This window comes from Lissotriton helveticus, chromosome 1_1 (assembly GCF_964261635.1).
Source record: "Lissotriton helveticus chromosome 1_1, aLisHel1.1, whole genome shotgun sequence".
NCBI classification, from domain to species: domain Eukaryota; kingdom Metazoa; phylum Chordata; class Amphibia; order Caudata; family Salamandridae; genus Lissotriton; species Lissotriton helveticus.
The window spans coordinates 138,917,628-138,934,602 of NC_136057.1; the positions used below are offsets into that span (position 1 = coordinate 138,917,628).

At 48.9% G+C, this 16,975-nt stretch overlaps 1 protein-coding gene across 4 annotated transcripts in view; it reads left to right on the forward strand.

The window, feature by feature from the left end:
• Positions 1–16,712, forward strand: part of TCIRG1 (T cell immune regulator 1, ATPase H+ transporting V0 subunit a3) — a 137,447-nt gene extending 120,735 nt beyond the window's left edge. For all 4 annotated transcript variants that reach the window (XM_078656554.1, XM_078656710.1, XM_078656483.1 and 1 more), the window contains exons 19-20: positions 1,011–1,182; positions 15,646–16,712. In XM_078656554.1, coding sequence (XP_078512680.1) covers positions 1,011–1,182; positions 15,646–15,736 — 263 coding nt within the window. In that variant the 3' untranslated portion in view covers positions 15,737–16,712. The remainder of the gene's footprint in view (positions 1–1,010; positions 1,183–15,645) is intronic.
• Positions 16,713–16,975: the final 263 nt, after the last annotated feature.

Here is a 16,975-nt window from a genome sequence, read left to right on the forward strand (position 1 = left end):
CTCTCTCTCTCGCCCCGTTCCTGCTCTCTCTCTCTCTCGCCCCGTTCCTGCTCTCTCTCTCTCTCGCCCCGTTCCTGCTCTCTCTCTCTCTCGCCCCGTTCCTGCTCTCTCTCTCTCTCGCCCCGTTCCTGCTCTCTCTCTCTCTCGCCCCGTTCCTGCTCTCTCTCTCTCTCGCCCCGTTCCTGCTCTCTCTCTCTCTCGCCCCGTTCCTGCTCTCTCTCTCTCTCGCCCCGTTCCTGCTCTCTCTCTCTCTCGCCCCGTTCCTGCTCTCTCTCTCGCCCCGTTCCTGCTCTCTCTCTCGCCCCGTTCCTGCTCTCTCTCTCGCCCCGTTCCTGCTCTCTCTCTCGCCCCGTTCCTGCTCTCTCTCTCGCCCCGTTCCTGCTCTCTCTCTCGCCCCGTTCCTGCTCTCTCTCTCGCCCCGTTCCTGCTCTCTCTCTCGCCCCGTTCCTGCTCTCTCTCTCGCCCCGTTCCTGCTCTCTCTCTCTCTCGCCCCGTTCCTGCTCTCTCTCTCTCTCGCCCCGTTCCTGCTCTCTCTCTCTCTCGCCCCGTTCCTGCTCTCTCTCTCTCTCGCCCCGTTCCTTAGCTCTCTCTCTCGCCCCGTTCCTTAGCTCTCTCTCTCGCCCCGTTCCTTAGCTCTCTCTCTCGCCCCGTTCCTTAGCTCTCTCTCTCTCTCTCTCAGATGAAAAAAACTGCTCTGTGTACAAGCTATCTGTTCTGATCATTCACCTGTCTTGTCTTCCTTGCTCTGATCACAAACCCCTCTTGTGATGTCTCACCTCTCTTATCCCTGCTCTGATCACAAACCCCTCTTGTGATGTCTCTCTCTCTCTTATCCCTGCTCTGACCACAAACCCCTCTTGTGATGTCTCACCTCTCTTATCCCTGGTCTGATCACAAACCCCTCTTGTGATGGCTCACCTCTCTCATCCCTGCTCTGATCACAAACCCCTCTTGTGATGTTTCACCTCTATTGTGTTCCTCCTTTGATGTCTACTCCATTGTCTCCCCAGAGCTCTCCGAGGTGCTGTGGACCATGGTGATGCACATCGGTTTCAGCAACCTGCATTATTACTGGGGGGTGGTCCTGGTGCCCGTCTTCGGCTTCTTCGCCATACTCACCATAGCTATTCTGCTGGTGATGGAGGGACTCTCTGCCTTTCTGCACGCCCTGCGTCTGCACTGGTGAGTACAGGCAGCTGGAGGGGATGAGCCTGAGGGAGGGGAAAGAATGGTCAGAACGATCTGTTCAAGGCATATGATACTACACTTTGCATTAGATCGCCACCTGGTGTTTGGCCCGGATGATTGCATGTTGTTGTCGTCTTGGAAGAAGTCTTTTGTAGTCACGAACTGTGGAAGTGCTGTGGCCGTCCACTGCTGACAGTCGGCGGTGTGTGACCCGAGAGAGCGCCTCCCTGGTCTGGGTATGAGGAGCTGAGATAGCGCCTCTTTGGTCACCACTGCTCTAAGCTACTGCCTGAGAACACCTGGGCGCCCTGCCATCAGCAGCCTATTGCCTTCCCTATGCTTCCTTCTTGGAGAGGGGTCCTTCGCGTGCCTTGATCCAGAGCACGGTGTCACAGCAGGTGTGGAGCAGACTGGATATTTCTTTGGCGAGGGAGCTGATTGAGAGAGGGGATGCGAGGACTTGGGACCTAGTTGGACAGTTAAGGATGATTGTCTCTAAGCCTCGCCATGAAGGGGGTTGAGCAAAGCTTCACTTAGTTACCAAAGAGTGCAAGGCATAAAATGCCATGCCTAAAAATGTCTCGTTTGATTTGTTCTTTCTGATCGATACCTCCAACCGCAGATTCCTCATCTTGTTAATGGTGCCTCAGTTGTCAAACTGTATACAAAAACTTTTCATCAGTACCTTAGTGCGGCGGTCAGTAGCATTGTTCAGCTCCATACTGATGCAGTTTTGCTTTGGAAGTGACGTACTGAGCTGTATAAGAGCTCCGCCCAATGCGTGCTGACGTCCGTTCCTTTCTTTCCGCACCTTCAGACACGGATCTGGAGCGTCTCCCTGTTTTTTCACCAGAGCTTTACTCAAGAAATTATCCAGTGTGCTGAAATGTCACTTCCTAAAATGGCAAGATTCAAACTGTGCAGGGTCTGTCTTGAATAAATGTCTTTTACCGACCTGCACAAGTCTGTCTGTAGTGCATGGGGTCGGACCGCAACTCGAAGGCCTGTGGTGACTGCACCGAGATGTACCCAAAAGCTATTCAGGAACGTGAAGCTAAACTCTACGTCGTGAAGCACCAAAAGACTTTTCACCATGACCGGTCGAAGTCTAATGGAAGATCCTGTTTCCCCGGCATGTCCTCGTCATGGTCTAAGTCTTTGGGTTTATCGAAGAAGAAACATAACAAAATCTAAGCGGCAAGATTCAAACTGTGCAGGGTCTGTCTTGAATAAATGTCTTTTACCGACCTGCACAAGTCTGTCTGTAGTGCATGGGGTCGGACCGCAACTCGAAGGCCTGTGGTGACTGCACCGAGATGTACCCAAAAGCTATTCAGGAACGTGAAGCTAAACTACGTCGTGAAGCACCAAAAGACTTTTCACCATGACCGGTCGAAGTCTAATGGAAGATCCTGTTTCCCCGGCATGTCCTCGTCATGGTCTAAGTCTTTGGGTTTATCGAAGAAGAAACATAACAAAATCTAAGCGGGAAGCTAGCCCTTCCCGTCACTCTCGAACTCCAGCGAGGGCGTCAACGTGCCTCTCTGTCTTACTCCCGATCTCCATCTGAGCCAATTCTGCCCCTGTCCCAATGCACCCTAACTTCACAGGTTCATCTGCGATGTTGCACCAATCAGGTACCTTCAGAGAGTCTATGCTATGGATCTTCGGCAATTAACCAGCTCCCACTTATGCGTATTTGGGCCTCAAGGAACCGCAGAAACCCTCAGTTGCACTTGGACCAGCAGGTCCACCCTATGCACCATCTACGCCCCTTAGATGGGCATCGGGTCCAGCACTTATATCAGTGCCCGCTTTGGCTCCAGGACGACAACTGCACCGTCCCATTCGTATCCACGCTGGATGAGGATGTACAGCCTACTGTGTTATCCTACTCTGAAAAGAATCTGCCACAACCTCAACCAAAGTCATGCCTGGTGCCATCCAGCATGCAAACCTTTGCAAGTGCCTCTAACTCTGAACCTTTGCCCTTACCTCATGGTATGCCCCAGACTTTACATAAACAATTCGGCGCATATTCAGAGAATGAAAACTATGAGAAGATGATTATGTTCCCCAGTATGAGGACGACAACTAGTATGAGGAGCTACGGAATGCCAATAGGCTTGACACCTTGCCTGATACTGGTCTTGTCTCCTCCAGGTCCCGCTGCAGAGGAAAATGCCTTCTTTTGCTGTCATGATGCACAGGGCTCTGTAGTACTCAACCTGCAACTACCAACCATTGAAATCCAAATTAATGTCCGAAGCGAAGTGTTGCATCAAAATCTATATTACGCTCCATACTGGAGATGATGGATTACTTCTGGACATGCCATGGGCAACAGTGTGGCTATCCCTAGTCTTACCTGGCTAAGATCCAGATTTCTCTGGGGACATCCAAGCATCTTTAATGGACATGCCCTTCTACGGTTCCAGCCTTTATGGGGATAAAGCCAACTCAGTCTTTGAGCGATTTAAAGAGAGCAGGACCACGGCTCATTCTTTCGGCCTGTCTACTTCCATGAGGCAATTAAGGTAGTCATTTTATTCTCTTTGTTGCTGTGGTAGAGGTTTTCCCATCTGTCAGCACCAGACTCCTCAAGCCAACCACCCCTTTCGGCCCCTTCGTGGCACCACACCTTCCACCGTCCTCTGGGTGGCTGTTGAAGGACTATCTGCCCATCTAATTGGCCATATAGAAAGCTCCACCCTTGGAAGTAGGAACTGGGTGTTACTCCAGCTACTTCCTGTGCCGAATAAGGATGGAGGCTTTCATTCTATTTTAGATCTCTGCCCTCTCAACGCCTTCCTCGGGTAGGACTGCTTCAGGATGCGAACAGTAGCCCAAGTCTTGTCTGCCCAGGCCCGAAGACTGGATATGGAGTCCGAGAGTACCAGTCTTCTTCTACGTCAGTGACCGACTTTTGAAGGGGAGCTCACTAAGACAGTCGTCTACCACCTCCAGGTGACACTGAACCGCCTAACATAATTGGGTTTGCTATCGACAAGCTGAAGTCGCACCTGAATCTTCTGCAGGACAGCTGATACAGGTGCTCACAGACAATGTTGCACTATGGCCGTAGTAGTCAGGACAGGGTGGCATATTAGACCTTGTGCCAGCAGGCCTTCCGCCTTTGGAAATGGCAGGACCGCCCAGGGATTTCCATGGTGGTGAACCACCCTGCGGGATCTTTAAACACCAGCGCAGGCAAACTCGGCCGGAGGTGCCCAGTGGATCATGAATGGTAGTTACAACCAGAGATGGCACAGGCGATCTTCCAGCAATTGAGCGAACATTTGCTCAATGTTTTCACGACTACTGAGAACGCGAAATGTCAGCACTTCTGCAATCTGAAGTTTCCAAATCAGCTCTCACTTGTAGACACATTTTATCTAAAATATAATTCAAAACTCCTGTATGCCTCACATCTCTGCCTCTTTTGCCACGGGTCATTCTAGTGGCACCGGATTGGGTCAAGAGTGTGTGGTACCCGGAAGTCATGGGCATGAGCATCGGTCCTACAGTTAATCTGCCTCTTTAGGAGGATCTCCTGTGCCTGCAGCAGGGTTGGGTTCTGCACTTGGGCCTGCACACTTTGCATCTCCATGCTTGGAGATGGAGTGGCGCCCATTGACTTCCTTCGACCTGCACCCTAAAGTCGCTGATATCATCCTGCCGATGAGACCTCCCTCCACTAAATCCATGCCCGCCCGCCATTGGGATACATTTGTAGACTGGTGCGGCACCCTTTACAGGAAAAGTTATCTACGGGTTTGCTGTTTTTCTCCCTCGCCTAGCATTCTCTTGATAAGGGCACTGTTGAGGGATACGTATCAGCTTTTTCGGCGTTCCTGCAGTCGCCAGCACAGCAGTTATGAAAAGTTTTTTTTTAAAAGGTTTGCAATTCTAGTTCCCACTGAACCCCATGTGATGCTCGAGTAGGACTTGAACTTAGTCTTCACGTTCTTTATGTGACCCCCTTTTGAGCCTCGGCACCGCTGTCCCTTGATAGGTCGGAACTTATAGACGGTCCTCCTCATTGCCATAACATCAACTAGGCATGCGAGTAAACTTCACGCTCTGTGTAAATCCTCTTTACACCACCTTCTTCCATGATGAGTTGGTTTTGAGGAGCCGGGCTTTCTGTCTACCCAAAGTGGTCATCACTTTTCAAGTCAGTTACCCTCCTGGCATTCTTTGGTTCACAAAGCAAAACCAAAGGGAATGATGGATGGAGTTTTGAACATTGAAAGCACTCGCCCCCAGTCAACTGATCTGTGTTTAATCCATCATCATTTTTTAGCTCACTCCGCCAACCCAGTTCAGACATGGCCATATGCAAGTCAGTCTGACCCTGTGCCTCATGGGAACAGTCCAGCCTGAACTGCCAAGCCGGAAACAAGCATCCTGGGACCGGTTTCGGGTTCATTAGCCAAAACGTGTATGCCCAGACGTGGGTCCCTTGCTCACTCTACCACTGGATTCAAGCTAGCCTGGCTGATTAGGGTTATGAACACGAAACAGGTCCCAGAATGCTTGTTTCCGGTCCAGGGAAGACGTGGCTTGGCAGTTATGTTATGTTATGTTATGTGGTTTTTTTTATAGCACTTGGCTACTCCGAAGAGTGTCCCGGCGCTTAAGATCCATCACTAGACAGCGGTGTGGGAGGGCCGGATAACTTTATTGGGTGAACAACCAGGTCTTTAAACACTTCCTGAAAGTGAGCAGACTACCCGTGGTTCTGAGGGACACAGGAAGAGTGTTCCATATCTGAGGGGCGAGGAGTTTGAAAGAGCGACCGCCACACCTGGCCTGCCTTGTGGTAGGAACCAAGGCCAAGGCTAGGGAGGCCGATCTGAGTGATCTGGAAGGCAGGTAAAAGTTCACCCGTTTCCGGAGATAGAAGGCTCCCAGGCCGTGCAATGCCTTGAAAGCCAACGTCATTGTTTTAAAGATGATCCTTTTTTTATCGGAAGCCAGTGAAGAGTGGTGAGAAGAGCACTGGCACAGGCCCTCCTAGTCAGACCAAAGATGGCACGTGCTGCCGAGTTTTGAACAACTTGGAGGCGAGATAAGAGGAAGTCAGGGAGACCCAGGTAAAGTGCATTAGCATAGTCTAGGCGAGCATCGATCAATGCCTGTACCGTAACTCTTCTATGGTCAACTGAGAGAAGGGGCAAAAATTTCCGAAGCATCTTTAAGATGGCATAACATTTGCCCAGCAAGCCCGATATCTGGGCTTTGAACGAAAGGCAATTATCAATAAGAATCCCGAGATTTTTGGCGACAACCGAGTCACTCGCCGGAGGGAACATGGCGGAAGGCCACCAGGCCTTCCAAATGGGATCAGGGGGGCCGCCCAAAAAAAGTATTTCCGACTTAGCAGAGATGCACTTGAGGCAGTTTAGCTGAAACCAGCCGAAAACTGCCTCAAGGCAATCTCTGATGTTCTTACCATTGAAGTCGGCGCCTTTCTCGCACGTGAAACTGAGAAGCTGAGTATCATCAGCGTACGACACAATCTGAGCTCCGAAGGTCTCTGCCAGAGCCGCCAGTGGGGACATATAGATGTTAAAAAGCGTGGGGCTTAGTATAGAGCCCTGAGGCACTCCCACTTCCAAAGGCGGCATCATGGCAGAGAAAGGGGGAGCCCAGACCGTTTGTTGACTATCTGCAAGGAAGGATTTAAACCAACCGAACACCGACCCCCTTAGACCGATCTCCCAGAGTCTAAGAAGGAGACGGTCGTGGGGGGCGGTGTCGAAGGCCGCCGATAGGTCAAGCATCACCAACATGGCTCTTCCCCCCGCGTCCAGAGTTTCTCCTATGACCTCAGTGACTTCAAGCAACGCAGTCTCGGTGCTCATGTTGGATCGAAACCCGGACTGTGAAGGATGCAGGATATTGTTGGATTCAAGAAAATTGGCCAGAGTGAGATGCACATGCTTCTCAACTACTTTCGCTAGGGCGGGCAGAAGCGAAATAGGTCTGTAATTTGGGTGTACTTTAGGATCGAGATTAGTTTTTTTTAAAAGAGGTAGTATCAGGGCTTGTTTCCACCGCAGAGGGACCGTTCCTGTGCTCAAGGAGAGGTTAAGCACAGGGTTAATTAGGGGGTTGAGCACATGTACCACTTGTGCAATCACTTTTGCCGGGCAGGGATCTAGGGGGAGCCAGATTTTAGATTGGACAGTAAATTAAAGGAGGCTTGGTGAGTAATAGGTAGAAAAAAACTCAAAGAGAGGGGCTCATCTGGTTAGGAGAGAGAGGAGACACAGGCAAATCGCTGATAGCCGGAGTGGCAGCTACAGCGAAGGAGGCTTGAATAAGCTGGATTTTATTCGCAAAAAAAGTTGGCTAGCTCAGTGATCCAAAGCTCAGAGTTCGGGCTGGACTGTTCCCATGAAGCACAGGGTCAGACTGATTTGCATATGGCCATGTCTGAACTGGGGTGGCGGAGTGAGCTAAAGAATGTTGATGGATTAAACCCAGATCGGGTGAGTGCTTGCAATGTTCAACACTCCGTCCATCATCCCCTTTGGTTTTGCTTTATTCTTTGGTTCACCTCATCCTTCTGAGGGGAAAGAGAGACTCCTTCAGACTCCAGAGGAACACCGAGTGGATGATCAGCTTGTCGTAGGCTTTTCCAGAGCAAAGAGGGGTAAGGCAGGGCAGAAACGTACCAGCTCCTGATGGATTCTTCTCTGCATAAAGACCTGCTGCGCCCTGGCTAAGAAGCAGCCTAACGTGCTCAATCCACAAGGGCTAGAACTTCTACCACTGTGCTAGCATGCGGAGTGCCTCTCTTGGACATTTGTCAGGGAGCCACATGTCTTCATAAAACACTACTATCTCGACGGTCCGGTCCGTTGTGGGACATTTCTCCAGCTCAGTCCTTCTGGACTTTTTGGTCTGAACCAGTTCATAGATCTATTACCTTGGGCTGTTCCGTTTTGTTATTTATTCACAAGGTGAGGAATTTGTGGTCAAAAGTACCCATCAGAAGAAAAACGTACTTACCTTCAGTAACTATGTATCTGTATCTCACTGAACCTCCCAATCTAGACATCTGCACACTAGTCTTATCGATTTGCCAACGACCTCTGCGTCTGAGACGTGGACAACCTAGAAAGCAACCAATGGCAGGCATGGGTAGCTCTTATATGCAGCTCTATATGTCACTTCCCGAAAGGAATGATGTCTGCGCAGAGCTGCATGACGCCACCTACCAGTGCTGGAAAATGTCTGGATCCAGTCTTGTGCCTGTGGAAGTATTCACAAGGTGAGGAGTCTGGTTAGAGTATTCACCAGAAATATTGTTACCAAAGGTAAGTACATTTTCTTTGCTACTCCTTCCAAATTTCTAGTTTTAACAGCAAAAGTCATCATAAAAAAACAAAAATCAGGTCATTGGTTGGGTGAGTTGCCAGGCGTCATCCATTTGCTTTTCTTATATTGAAGAACAAAATGGACAACTCTGCATCCGAACGAGTTTGCAGAAGTCTTTGACCTAGTAGAGTAGCCAGCGTGTCGTAGGTCCTAGTGCAAGGAAGGAAATTAGCCCCTTGGTTACTGTTTGAATTGTAAATTACAGCAATAATAATCCAGGTTCATTGGGTCCCTCAGGGCCCCAGTGCCACTGCACCTGCTGCACCAATGGAAGCTGTGCCCTTGCCAGGACCTTGATGGTGGGGGGTGGGGGGGGGGCGAGGGGGTGTGCAGGTGAGTCAGTGATGTGGAGCTGACTGGTTTATTTTGAGAAGTAGCCAGATCAAGGCAGTTTAGGCTTTTTTTCATTCTGGGGAGGAGCATCATGTACGACCCAGCATTTTGAGTCGCTGCCTTTTTTGAGCGGGAAAGAATGGGGAGCCAGACGGTAGAGGTGTTGTTTAGGTTTCGCCTCGCCGAAAGCTGCGCAAGCAGACTTTCGCGCAAGGCGAAATCTTATGTCTAGAGATGTGTACTCATGTCCCGCCCCTCTGTTCCATTGGCTAGCTCCATAAATGGAGGCTAGCCATTGGAACAGAGATCTGTCCGTCATGGCCGGAACAGATTCGTGGGCGTTCCGGCCATTTTTACTCATCCCGCCCCCTTGCGATCGTCATGCGGCGGTGGGCGGTGTGTTTTTTTTTTTTTTTTTTTACAGCTTTGTTTTCCACCATTTCAGAAGTGTCCTTTGTAGGGGTGGGTTGCGTGATGTCCCGCTGTCCGTTCCCGCCCCCCCTCCCGCTGTCCGTGTGCCCGTTCCTGCCCCCCCTCCCGCTGTCCGTGTGCCCGTTCCTGCCCCCCCTCCCACTATCCGTGTGCCCGTTCTGCCCCCCCTCCCGCTGATCGTCTTCCCGCCCCCCCCCCCTCCCGCTGTCCGTATGCCCGTAGGTGCTTGTTTAATTGTGTGACGGTTTGAACCATTGCATACTTGCATTTCAAGCCCTCCGCCAGTGTTTCGAGGCACATGCCTTATTTTTTTTCCCTTTTAGTGAACGTTGCTCTTGCGACTCCTATTCTTCCGGCGGCGAACGCGATGTGTTTTGCAGTCACCTTGAAGAATGCGTGAGCTGCATGTTAATACTGGTTCATCAAAGCGTCTGAAATGCAGTGGAAACAGTAATGTGTTTTTTTCCTAGTGATATTTCTTTTTTGGCTGCACTGAAAGGGAACGTCTCGGCCCTCAAAGCCAATCTTTCAAATGGGGTTCAGCCATCAGAGTGCGAGTCACAGAGACGTGTGCCTTGAAAGTATGTACTGCACCTGCGTCCTATTCCAGTGATAGGCGATGGCTGTGAGCAATCGAAGGTTTGGGGCACCTCGAAGAGAGCTCTCCGCCAAAGCATACACTCTAGCTTTTCATCTTTACCAGTGCGGCTTGGTAATTGATAATATATAATATAATATAATAAATACAATCCTATATAATAATAATACATTGGCGGTGTTTGCTAGTGCTCCTGTACGAATGTCTAGAGGCCCCAAATTGCCACACTAACCAAGCTTACTGTGGCAAATATGTAAAACCTGCACCAGGCCAAAAGCAGAAATTAACATGGAGCTGTGCTGAACAGGACTGAACATTTGTTACGGCTAATGTTGTTGGCCTGTCTGTCTCATCTGTCGTACAGTTTGCATAAATTCCAAATAAAAAGTCAGGTTCCATGTATTCGGAGGCTTTAGAAATAAACAGGTACGGGTAATCCACCGTGCATGTTCCATCGAATACTTAAAAGCACCTTGTTTTAAAAGTGTAGGGGTGCTTTGAGAGTCCCCGTCGAGTCCCTCACAGTAGATATATTCAGCGACCCGGGTATGTTCCAGTGAGTTTTAGACTTACTACAAGTTCGCCTTTTACCCTCTTGACTATTCTACTCATTAGAGGGAAATGTCATGCACAATCGATTGCAGACGTAGTATGTTCAGGAGCTAATAACCCCTTCTTGTTGCGTTGGCTGACAACAAAAAACTATCCATAAAACTACGTATGAAGTCAATCTGATTTATATTGCAGCTGTAGGTCAGGATTGAGGCATGGTGCTTACATAGCACTGAGCGACTGTTTGTCTCATTGCCCATGCAGGCCGATTAGCTGAGTCGACACACACCACACGAACTGTTCTGTTCAAAGGAATTTCTTGTCTCATGGAAGGGTTGTTACAAGTTCCGTTAACTTCTTTAAAAGAGGCCAACATAGTTGGGCACTCTCTGCAGGCAGGCTGTCCGTTCTTCAATTTCCCTGTCTAAATTGTATTGTGGTAATTGACTCTGTCGTAGCAATAACAGTTGCTTAACCCAATGCCTACAAGAGGACAGCAGTAGTTCATAAACATTGTTTTAACCCCAAATGCTCACCACTGGCGTGTTCTTCTTTTCTGTACTATTTTTCCACACTTTACAACATGCATTGTTGAAGTTTTTCACCAGCTTGTCACGCTCCGATCCGCGTAACATTCTACCATTCCCCAATACATGTCTGCTTTCTTTTACGATCGAGGAGGCTGCCGGGTGACGTGTTGTGCATAACCCGAGCCTCTTATGACAGTTTGGAACTACGGGGTGTGAGTTACGCATAAATGCCTCTCCTCCAGGGGCCCTGTTACTGAAATCTAATCTCTGAGACTCCGGACTTTGAATCCCTTCAATCCGCACAAAGCATTGTAGTGCAATTGTAGGGCACTCTATCTCTGATGAGGCGTTGAAGCCCTAGTTCATCAACAAGGTTCGGTTTTACTGGGTGTGGTGGGCCCGATATAACGCGCTGCTTGTAAGAATGTGCTGCTTTGCTACCGTCTGTGTATTTAAGTAGTAATATCCTCTTCTCGCGCATTACTATCCCTTCCTGTGGCATCAATTGGCGATCGGGGAGTAGCCTGCTAGTGAGAGTGTCTTTGGAGAGGGAAGGGGTGGGGGTTGTTCGAGTGCCGGGAGGATGACGTTTGAGGAAAGGAGGAGGAGGGGGGATACAGGCCCGGGACAAGTATAACTCGTGCTCTGGGAAGGTTTTTTTTTTTTATAGCATCGCAGATGCTTTTCTTTCACGAAAAGCACACATTTGCTCACATCTCAGCTGGCAAGTTAATTAGTGGAGAAGTGTGGCTCACTGGTTAGAGGAGGTAGACACTGAAGCAGAGGTCAGACCCGGGACCAGGGTTCAATTCCCGACGCGGCAGGGTCTTGAGCCCAAAATATCCACGGACTCGATAATTCTCGTTTTGGTGCCTACTCGATTCACGGGTTCACACTCTGCAGCTCTGGGCATCAGCCTGCTTAATCTCCACTACGGCCCCCCGCGGCGGGATGCCCAGTACGGGTATCTCACAGGGAAAAAGCCAGGACGGGTTCCCAAGGCAAGCGCCGAGATGCCTACGGGTAATCGAGCGCTATAAAAGAACGCATAATAATAATAAAATAATAATTCGCTTGAGAAATAGTAAAAAAAAAAAAAGAAGTCTGCATCTATTTTATTTTTAAATATCCAGTGACCCAATATTAGTTGTTTTCCAAAAACTGAGAAAAAACATTAAAAAACACTTCCAGGCAGCGCTCGTCGGATTAGTCCAATGGATTTCCTATGTCACCCTCTCGGTTGATGCGGCCCCTCCTTGTAAAAAGCAGCAGTGTGTGGCGCTCGCAGTGTGTGGGGGCGGACTCGCAGTGTGTGGGGGGGGCTCGCAGTGTGTGGGGGGGGCTCGCAGTGTGTGGGGGGGCTCTGTGTGGGGGGGCTCTGTGTGGGGGGGCTCTGTGGGGGGGGCTCTGTGTGGGGGGCTCTGTGGGTGTGAGTGGGGGGCTCTGTGTGTGTGGGGGGGGGCTCTGTGTGTGGGGGGGCTCTGTGTGTGTGGGGGGGCTCTGTGTGTGTGTGGGGGGGGGGGCTCTGTGTGTGTGGGGAGGGCTCTGTGTGGGGGGCTCTGTTGGTGTGTGTCATTTGCGAGAGATTAAGCTATTGGCATTGTAAATGACAATGCCATTTATTTATCTGTTTTCAAAACCAACACATAAATAAAATTGTTGTCATTTACAATGCCAATAGCTCTAACTTTTGCTAAGGCGAAACCGTTGCATTGTAAATGCTTGTTTTTTAAAGCATACGATTTTATGGTGTGGTTATTTTTGCGTATTATTTTGTACTTAGCTGTTTTCTGTGAAATTAAACTAGGGGTTTTGTGAATTTAACTGTAGATTATGTAAAGCTCATCAGCATAGGGTGTGAATGGGGTCTCTGGAAAAGGTAACCTGAATGCCTGGTCACCCCTCGCTCTTCTGATTCCTGGCTTTTCTATAGACAAACTGGGGACATTTGCGCACAGGAGTTTGTGCTGGGGGGCAGCGCGCACCACTCACAGCCCAATGGTGTAACTTAGGTCCATGTAGTCCAGTTTTAGGTAACATGTAGTGTGACCTCAGACGCCTTTTCGGTCTGCTTTTTCCACCTTTTTTCCTCTGTCTCCTGGCCACTCTGCCATTCCCTCCTCTTTCTCCCCTCTGTACCTTTCTGATGTACTTTTCATCTTTATTTTTACACTCGAAGCCTTTTTTGATAGTTTGGCATGAAAGTCCTTGTAGGGAATGGGCGGGTGAGTGCTGGATTTAGATGAACACCATCCCTTTGGGAAATGTTTCTACATAGAGCACTATTCCACATCCACCTGAGCCAGCCCAAGCCCTTCCCAGGAGGGACAGCAGTGCAGGGAACCTGTGACTTTGTGCTGCAAGGATGAATTCTGCCCAGGATTGGGGGAGCACCTGGACTATTAGAAGATGCTGCCTGGCCTGATTGGCCAAGCTTGTCCCCTAGAGGAAGAGGTGTATAGGCCCGCGCAGCTGATGTTCAGTACTTGTCTCAACAAAGAGGAGGCCCTGTGCACCTGGTTGAATGGAGAAGAGAAGGGAAGTGGCAGGAGTTGCCACTGTCCATCTGCACTAGGCCTGAACCTAGGAATTCTACGGCATTTGAAGAGGCCTAGCTAGGATGCTTGTGTTCCGGTTCAGAAAGGACCTGACCTGTTGGCTCGGGCTGGACTGTTTATTTTGGAGCAGGATCAAGGCTGGCTTGCTTATGGCTGGGTCTCAGCCGCAGTGTCATGGTGGGCGAAATAATGATGGACTGGGATACAGTTTTGAGAAATTGCCAATGGCTGAGAATAATTCAAGCATTCCACCAATCACTTTTTTGTTTACTATAGGAAAAGAAGGAGCACGTCTAGGCTGGAGAGTTGCTCCTTCATCAAGTGGAAGGGTTAAACCTGTGTCATCCTTTTTCTTCCTAGTCCTGTGGTTTGCCTGTTCCTATGCGAATTAGAGCAAACACAAGGAGATGATGGGCGGAGCGCTGAAACTTATCAGACACTCATCCCCAGTCACAGATCTGGGTTGAAACCATCATCGTTCTTTAACTCACTTCGCCACCTCAGTTAAAGACCCAGCTATATGCAAATCAGTCTTGACCCTGTGCCTCATGGGAACAGTCCAGCCCGAACTGCCAAGCCACGTCTTCCCTGAACCTATGGGAATTGGAGACAGCTGGTCTTCATCCCCTGGCTTAGGGGTCCATCTCTTTGGCTGCAGGAGATCACCCTGAATCCAGAACTGTTGAAATTAGTCATCCTAGCCACTATGGTTCTGGACATTTCACCAGTTGAACCTCAGTCGAGAGTAGAACTTCCGGTATTAGCTGGAGCTCCTACCAGAGGTGCCCCGCCACCGAAAGAACCGGACCATGGTCGGCAGAAACCAGAAGTGGAGAATTGGAAGTACAGGATTATTTTAAACATATGTTTGCGCTTCTTTCTGAAAGGTAATGGGCAGCTGATGTTTATAAGAGCAAGAGTTGATTCCGAAGCTTAAGGACAATGTAAGTAACAAGAGCGTCCCCTGAGCTGGGCTTTATTGCAGGGTACAGCCAGTCACAGTGGTACCGGAGGAACGGAGAGGTCTGTCCGGTCAGTAAGGAATGAACTTATGTCTCTGGTAGACATGAGTGGTGGTGTTAACTGCTTTCTGAACTATACAAATGGCCTTGAACATAGCATGCTTAGGTGAGATGACACTGAAAGGGAGGCTGGTATGCCTCAATGTAATCTGGTGGCAGAGTTCTGGATGAGTTTAAGTCTAGAAGTAAAATAACCAGAAATCCCTAAAAAAAAAGTGGAGTAACTGAAATCCAGATGCAAGGTGATTACTCCATGAAGGACAGCTGTCCATGCCCCCAGCGTAAGAAGCGGAATTATCTTTCGAAGCACTTTCAGGAGGATGCAGCACGTTTTGGAGGTGTGATTAATGTGTTTGGCAAAGATGAGTTGATTGTTAATGACGATGTCAAGACTCTTGGCATAGGTGATCAGAACGGGTTAGGTGGTCACCACACAAATATTGTTTTGTCCCCATTTATTTTGAGACAATTACTCTGCATCCTACCATCAACCTCCCTCATGGAGGACAAAAATTGGACATAACATTACCATAGAGACATGGTGCATAGAGCAAGGGAACTATATTGACGTTTACAGTTGGTTATCTTGCCCAGAAGGTGCCAGGCACTTCAGGTTTTCAGTGTCTGTACTAATTGTAAGTGTGTTATCATTACTGTATTAAAGTAATTTGCTTGTTTAATGCATAGACCTGTCTGGACATCCTGATTATTGCCTGTTCTCTATTGTGTTAAACCTACCCGACCACATTTTGAATGCTCGGCCCCGCTACCCTGAGAGAGTCAAGTGCTAAGAGGGAGTGCTTGATCACTCATTGTGAGCGGAATAACATTGTGGCCCCAAAACACCCAGTAACCTCTGGCTGCTCCGGTCCCCCAAGAGAAGGCCTCACAGTCATCCTTTCTCTTTATCTCCCTCCTCCCTCCCACCGTCCATCCTTACTAATCCTGGTCTTCCGCTCTGTCTTTCTTTTGATAATGCACGCCTCACCACATGTCCCTCCTTTCGCTCTTTCTCATTGTCTGCTTTTTGTTTTTTATAGGGTTGAATTCCAGAACAAGTTCTACTCTGGATCCGGGTACAAGTTTGTCCCGTTCTCCTTCAGTGATTCTGCACTCTTCGGAGATGTCTGAGAACGGGCAGAGCTTCCTCCTGTGCCGTGCCGTGTGGGTGGCGTTGCCTTCTTCCGAGTAGTGGGTTCAGAAGATCTTTCTTCACCATGCTGCATTGGCAAAGCACTCTTCTACGGGCCAGATGTGCGGAGCTCTCCATTGCGACAAGGGCAGAGCTCTCTCCTGCCTGTGCAGCTTCAATTCTACAGAACCTCTAGTGCCTTCCTTTACCGCCTCCCACCTGTTACTTTGGCATGCATTTTGCAAAGACCTGATGGACGGTTGATGTGTTATTCCTTGGCGTAATGCTAAGGGACAATTTGGACCAGATGCTTCCTGATCACCATTTTTGGACACTTCCATGCATATTAATTTTGCTGCTAGCTTCATTCCTCAAGTGCCCAAATTCTACTCCTCAATCATGGTTGCCAATAACCTTATCGTAGAAAAAGTTTTAATTCTTGCAGATGCAGAGTCCAATAGGCTACTCACGACGGTTTAGTAAGTTGCCCCTTACAACACAAGCTTCTAAAGTTAGATCTAATATCAGAAATCCAGCTGTCACCCGCAGAGCGCTGATGCCAAATGCAGGATCTGGATCAGCACAGCACATTAAAGAAGGAATCACGCATGTGCAGATGTCTGACAGAGGGGAAGAAACCCCAGCACAATGGAATACCCCAGATGAGTTCAGCGCTCTTAACCATCTGCCCCTCTGATAAAAGCAGTGATGATATCAGCTGGTGTTGGAACAATGTTGATCTAAAGTAAGCTGCATAAAAATTGTGATGTTGACCTGAATAAAATTGAAATTCCTTCGTGGTCGATTGTCCCTAAAATGGAACATTGGCTACTGAGCTCGGGTGCCTTCACTCTGCGCTGACCAGTGTGCCCCAATCAATCACTCTTTGCCAAATATACCAGTTGTTTGTTTTTAAATCATTACTCATTCTTTAACCCTAGAAATTTCTTAATAAAGGTACTTTGGGTATGCAAAGCGCCTCCTGTCTTCTGTTTGGTGTGATCGAAGGTCCAGTTTAGACGAAGCGAGACTGCCACTTAAGGGTTTGCAACCTTTCACGGAAACCTCTTTACAGCGTTGACTTTGACATAGGAAGGAACTGGTTGCTTGCTGGGGTCTATGAGATGATGAATGCCTGTATAAATAAATAAATTTATGGGAAAATGATTATCAAGAGTCTGTTATTGCGCTGTAGAATTGTTTGTAGAGTTCATATACCGATTCGTACCCTTTATGTG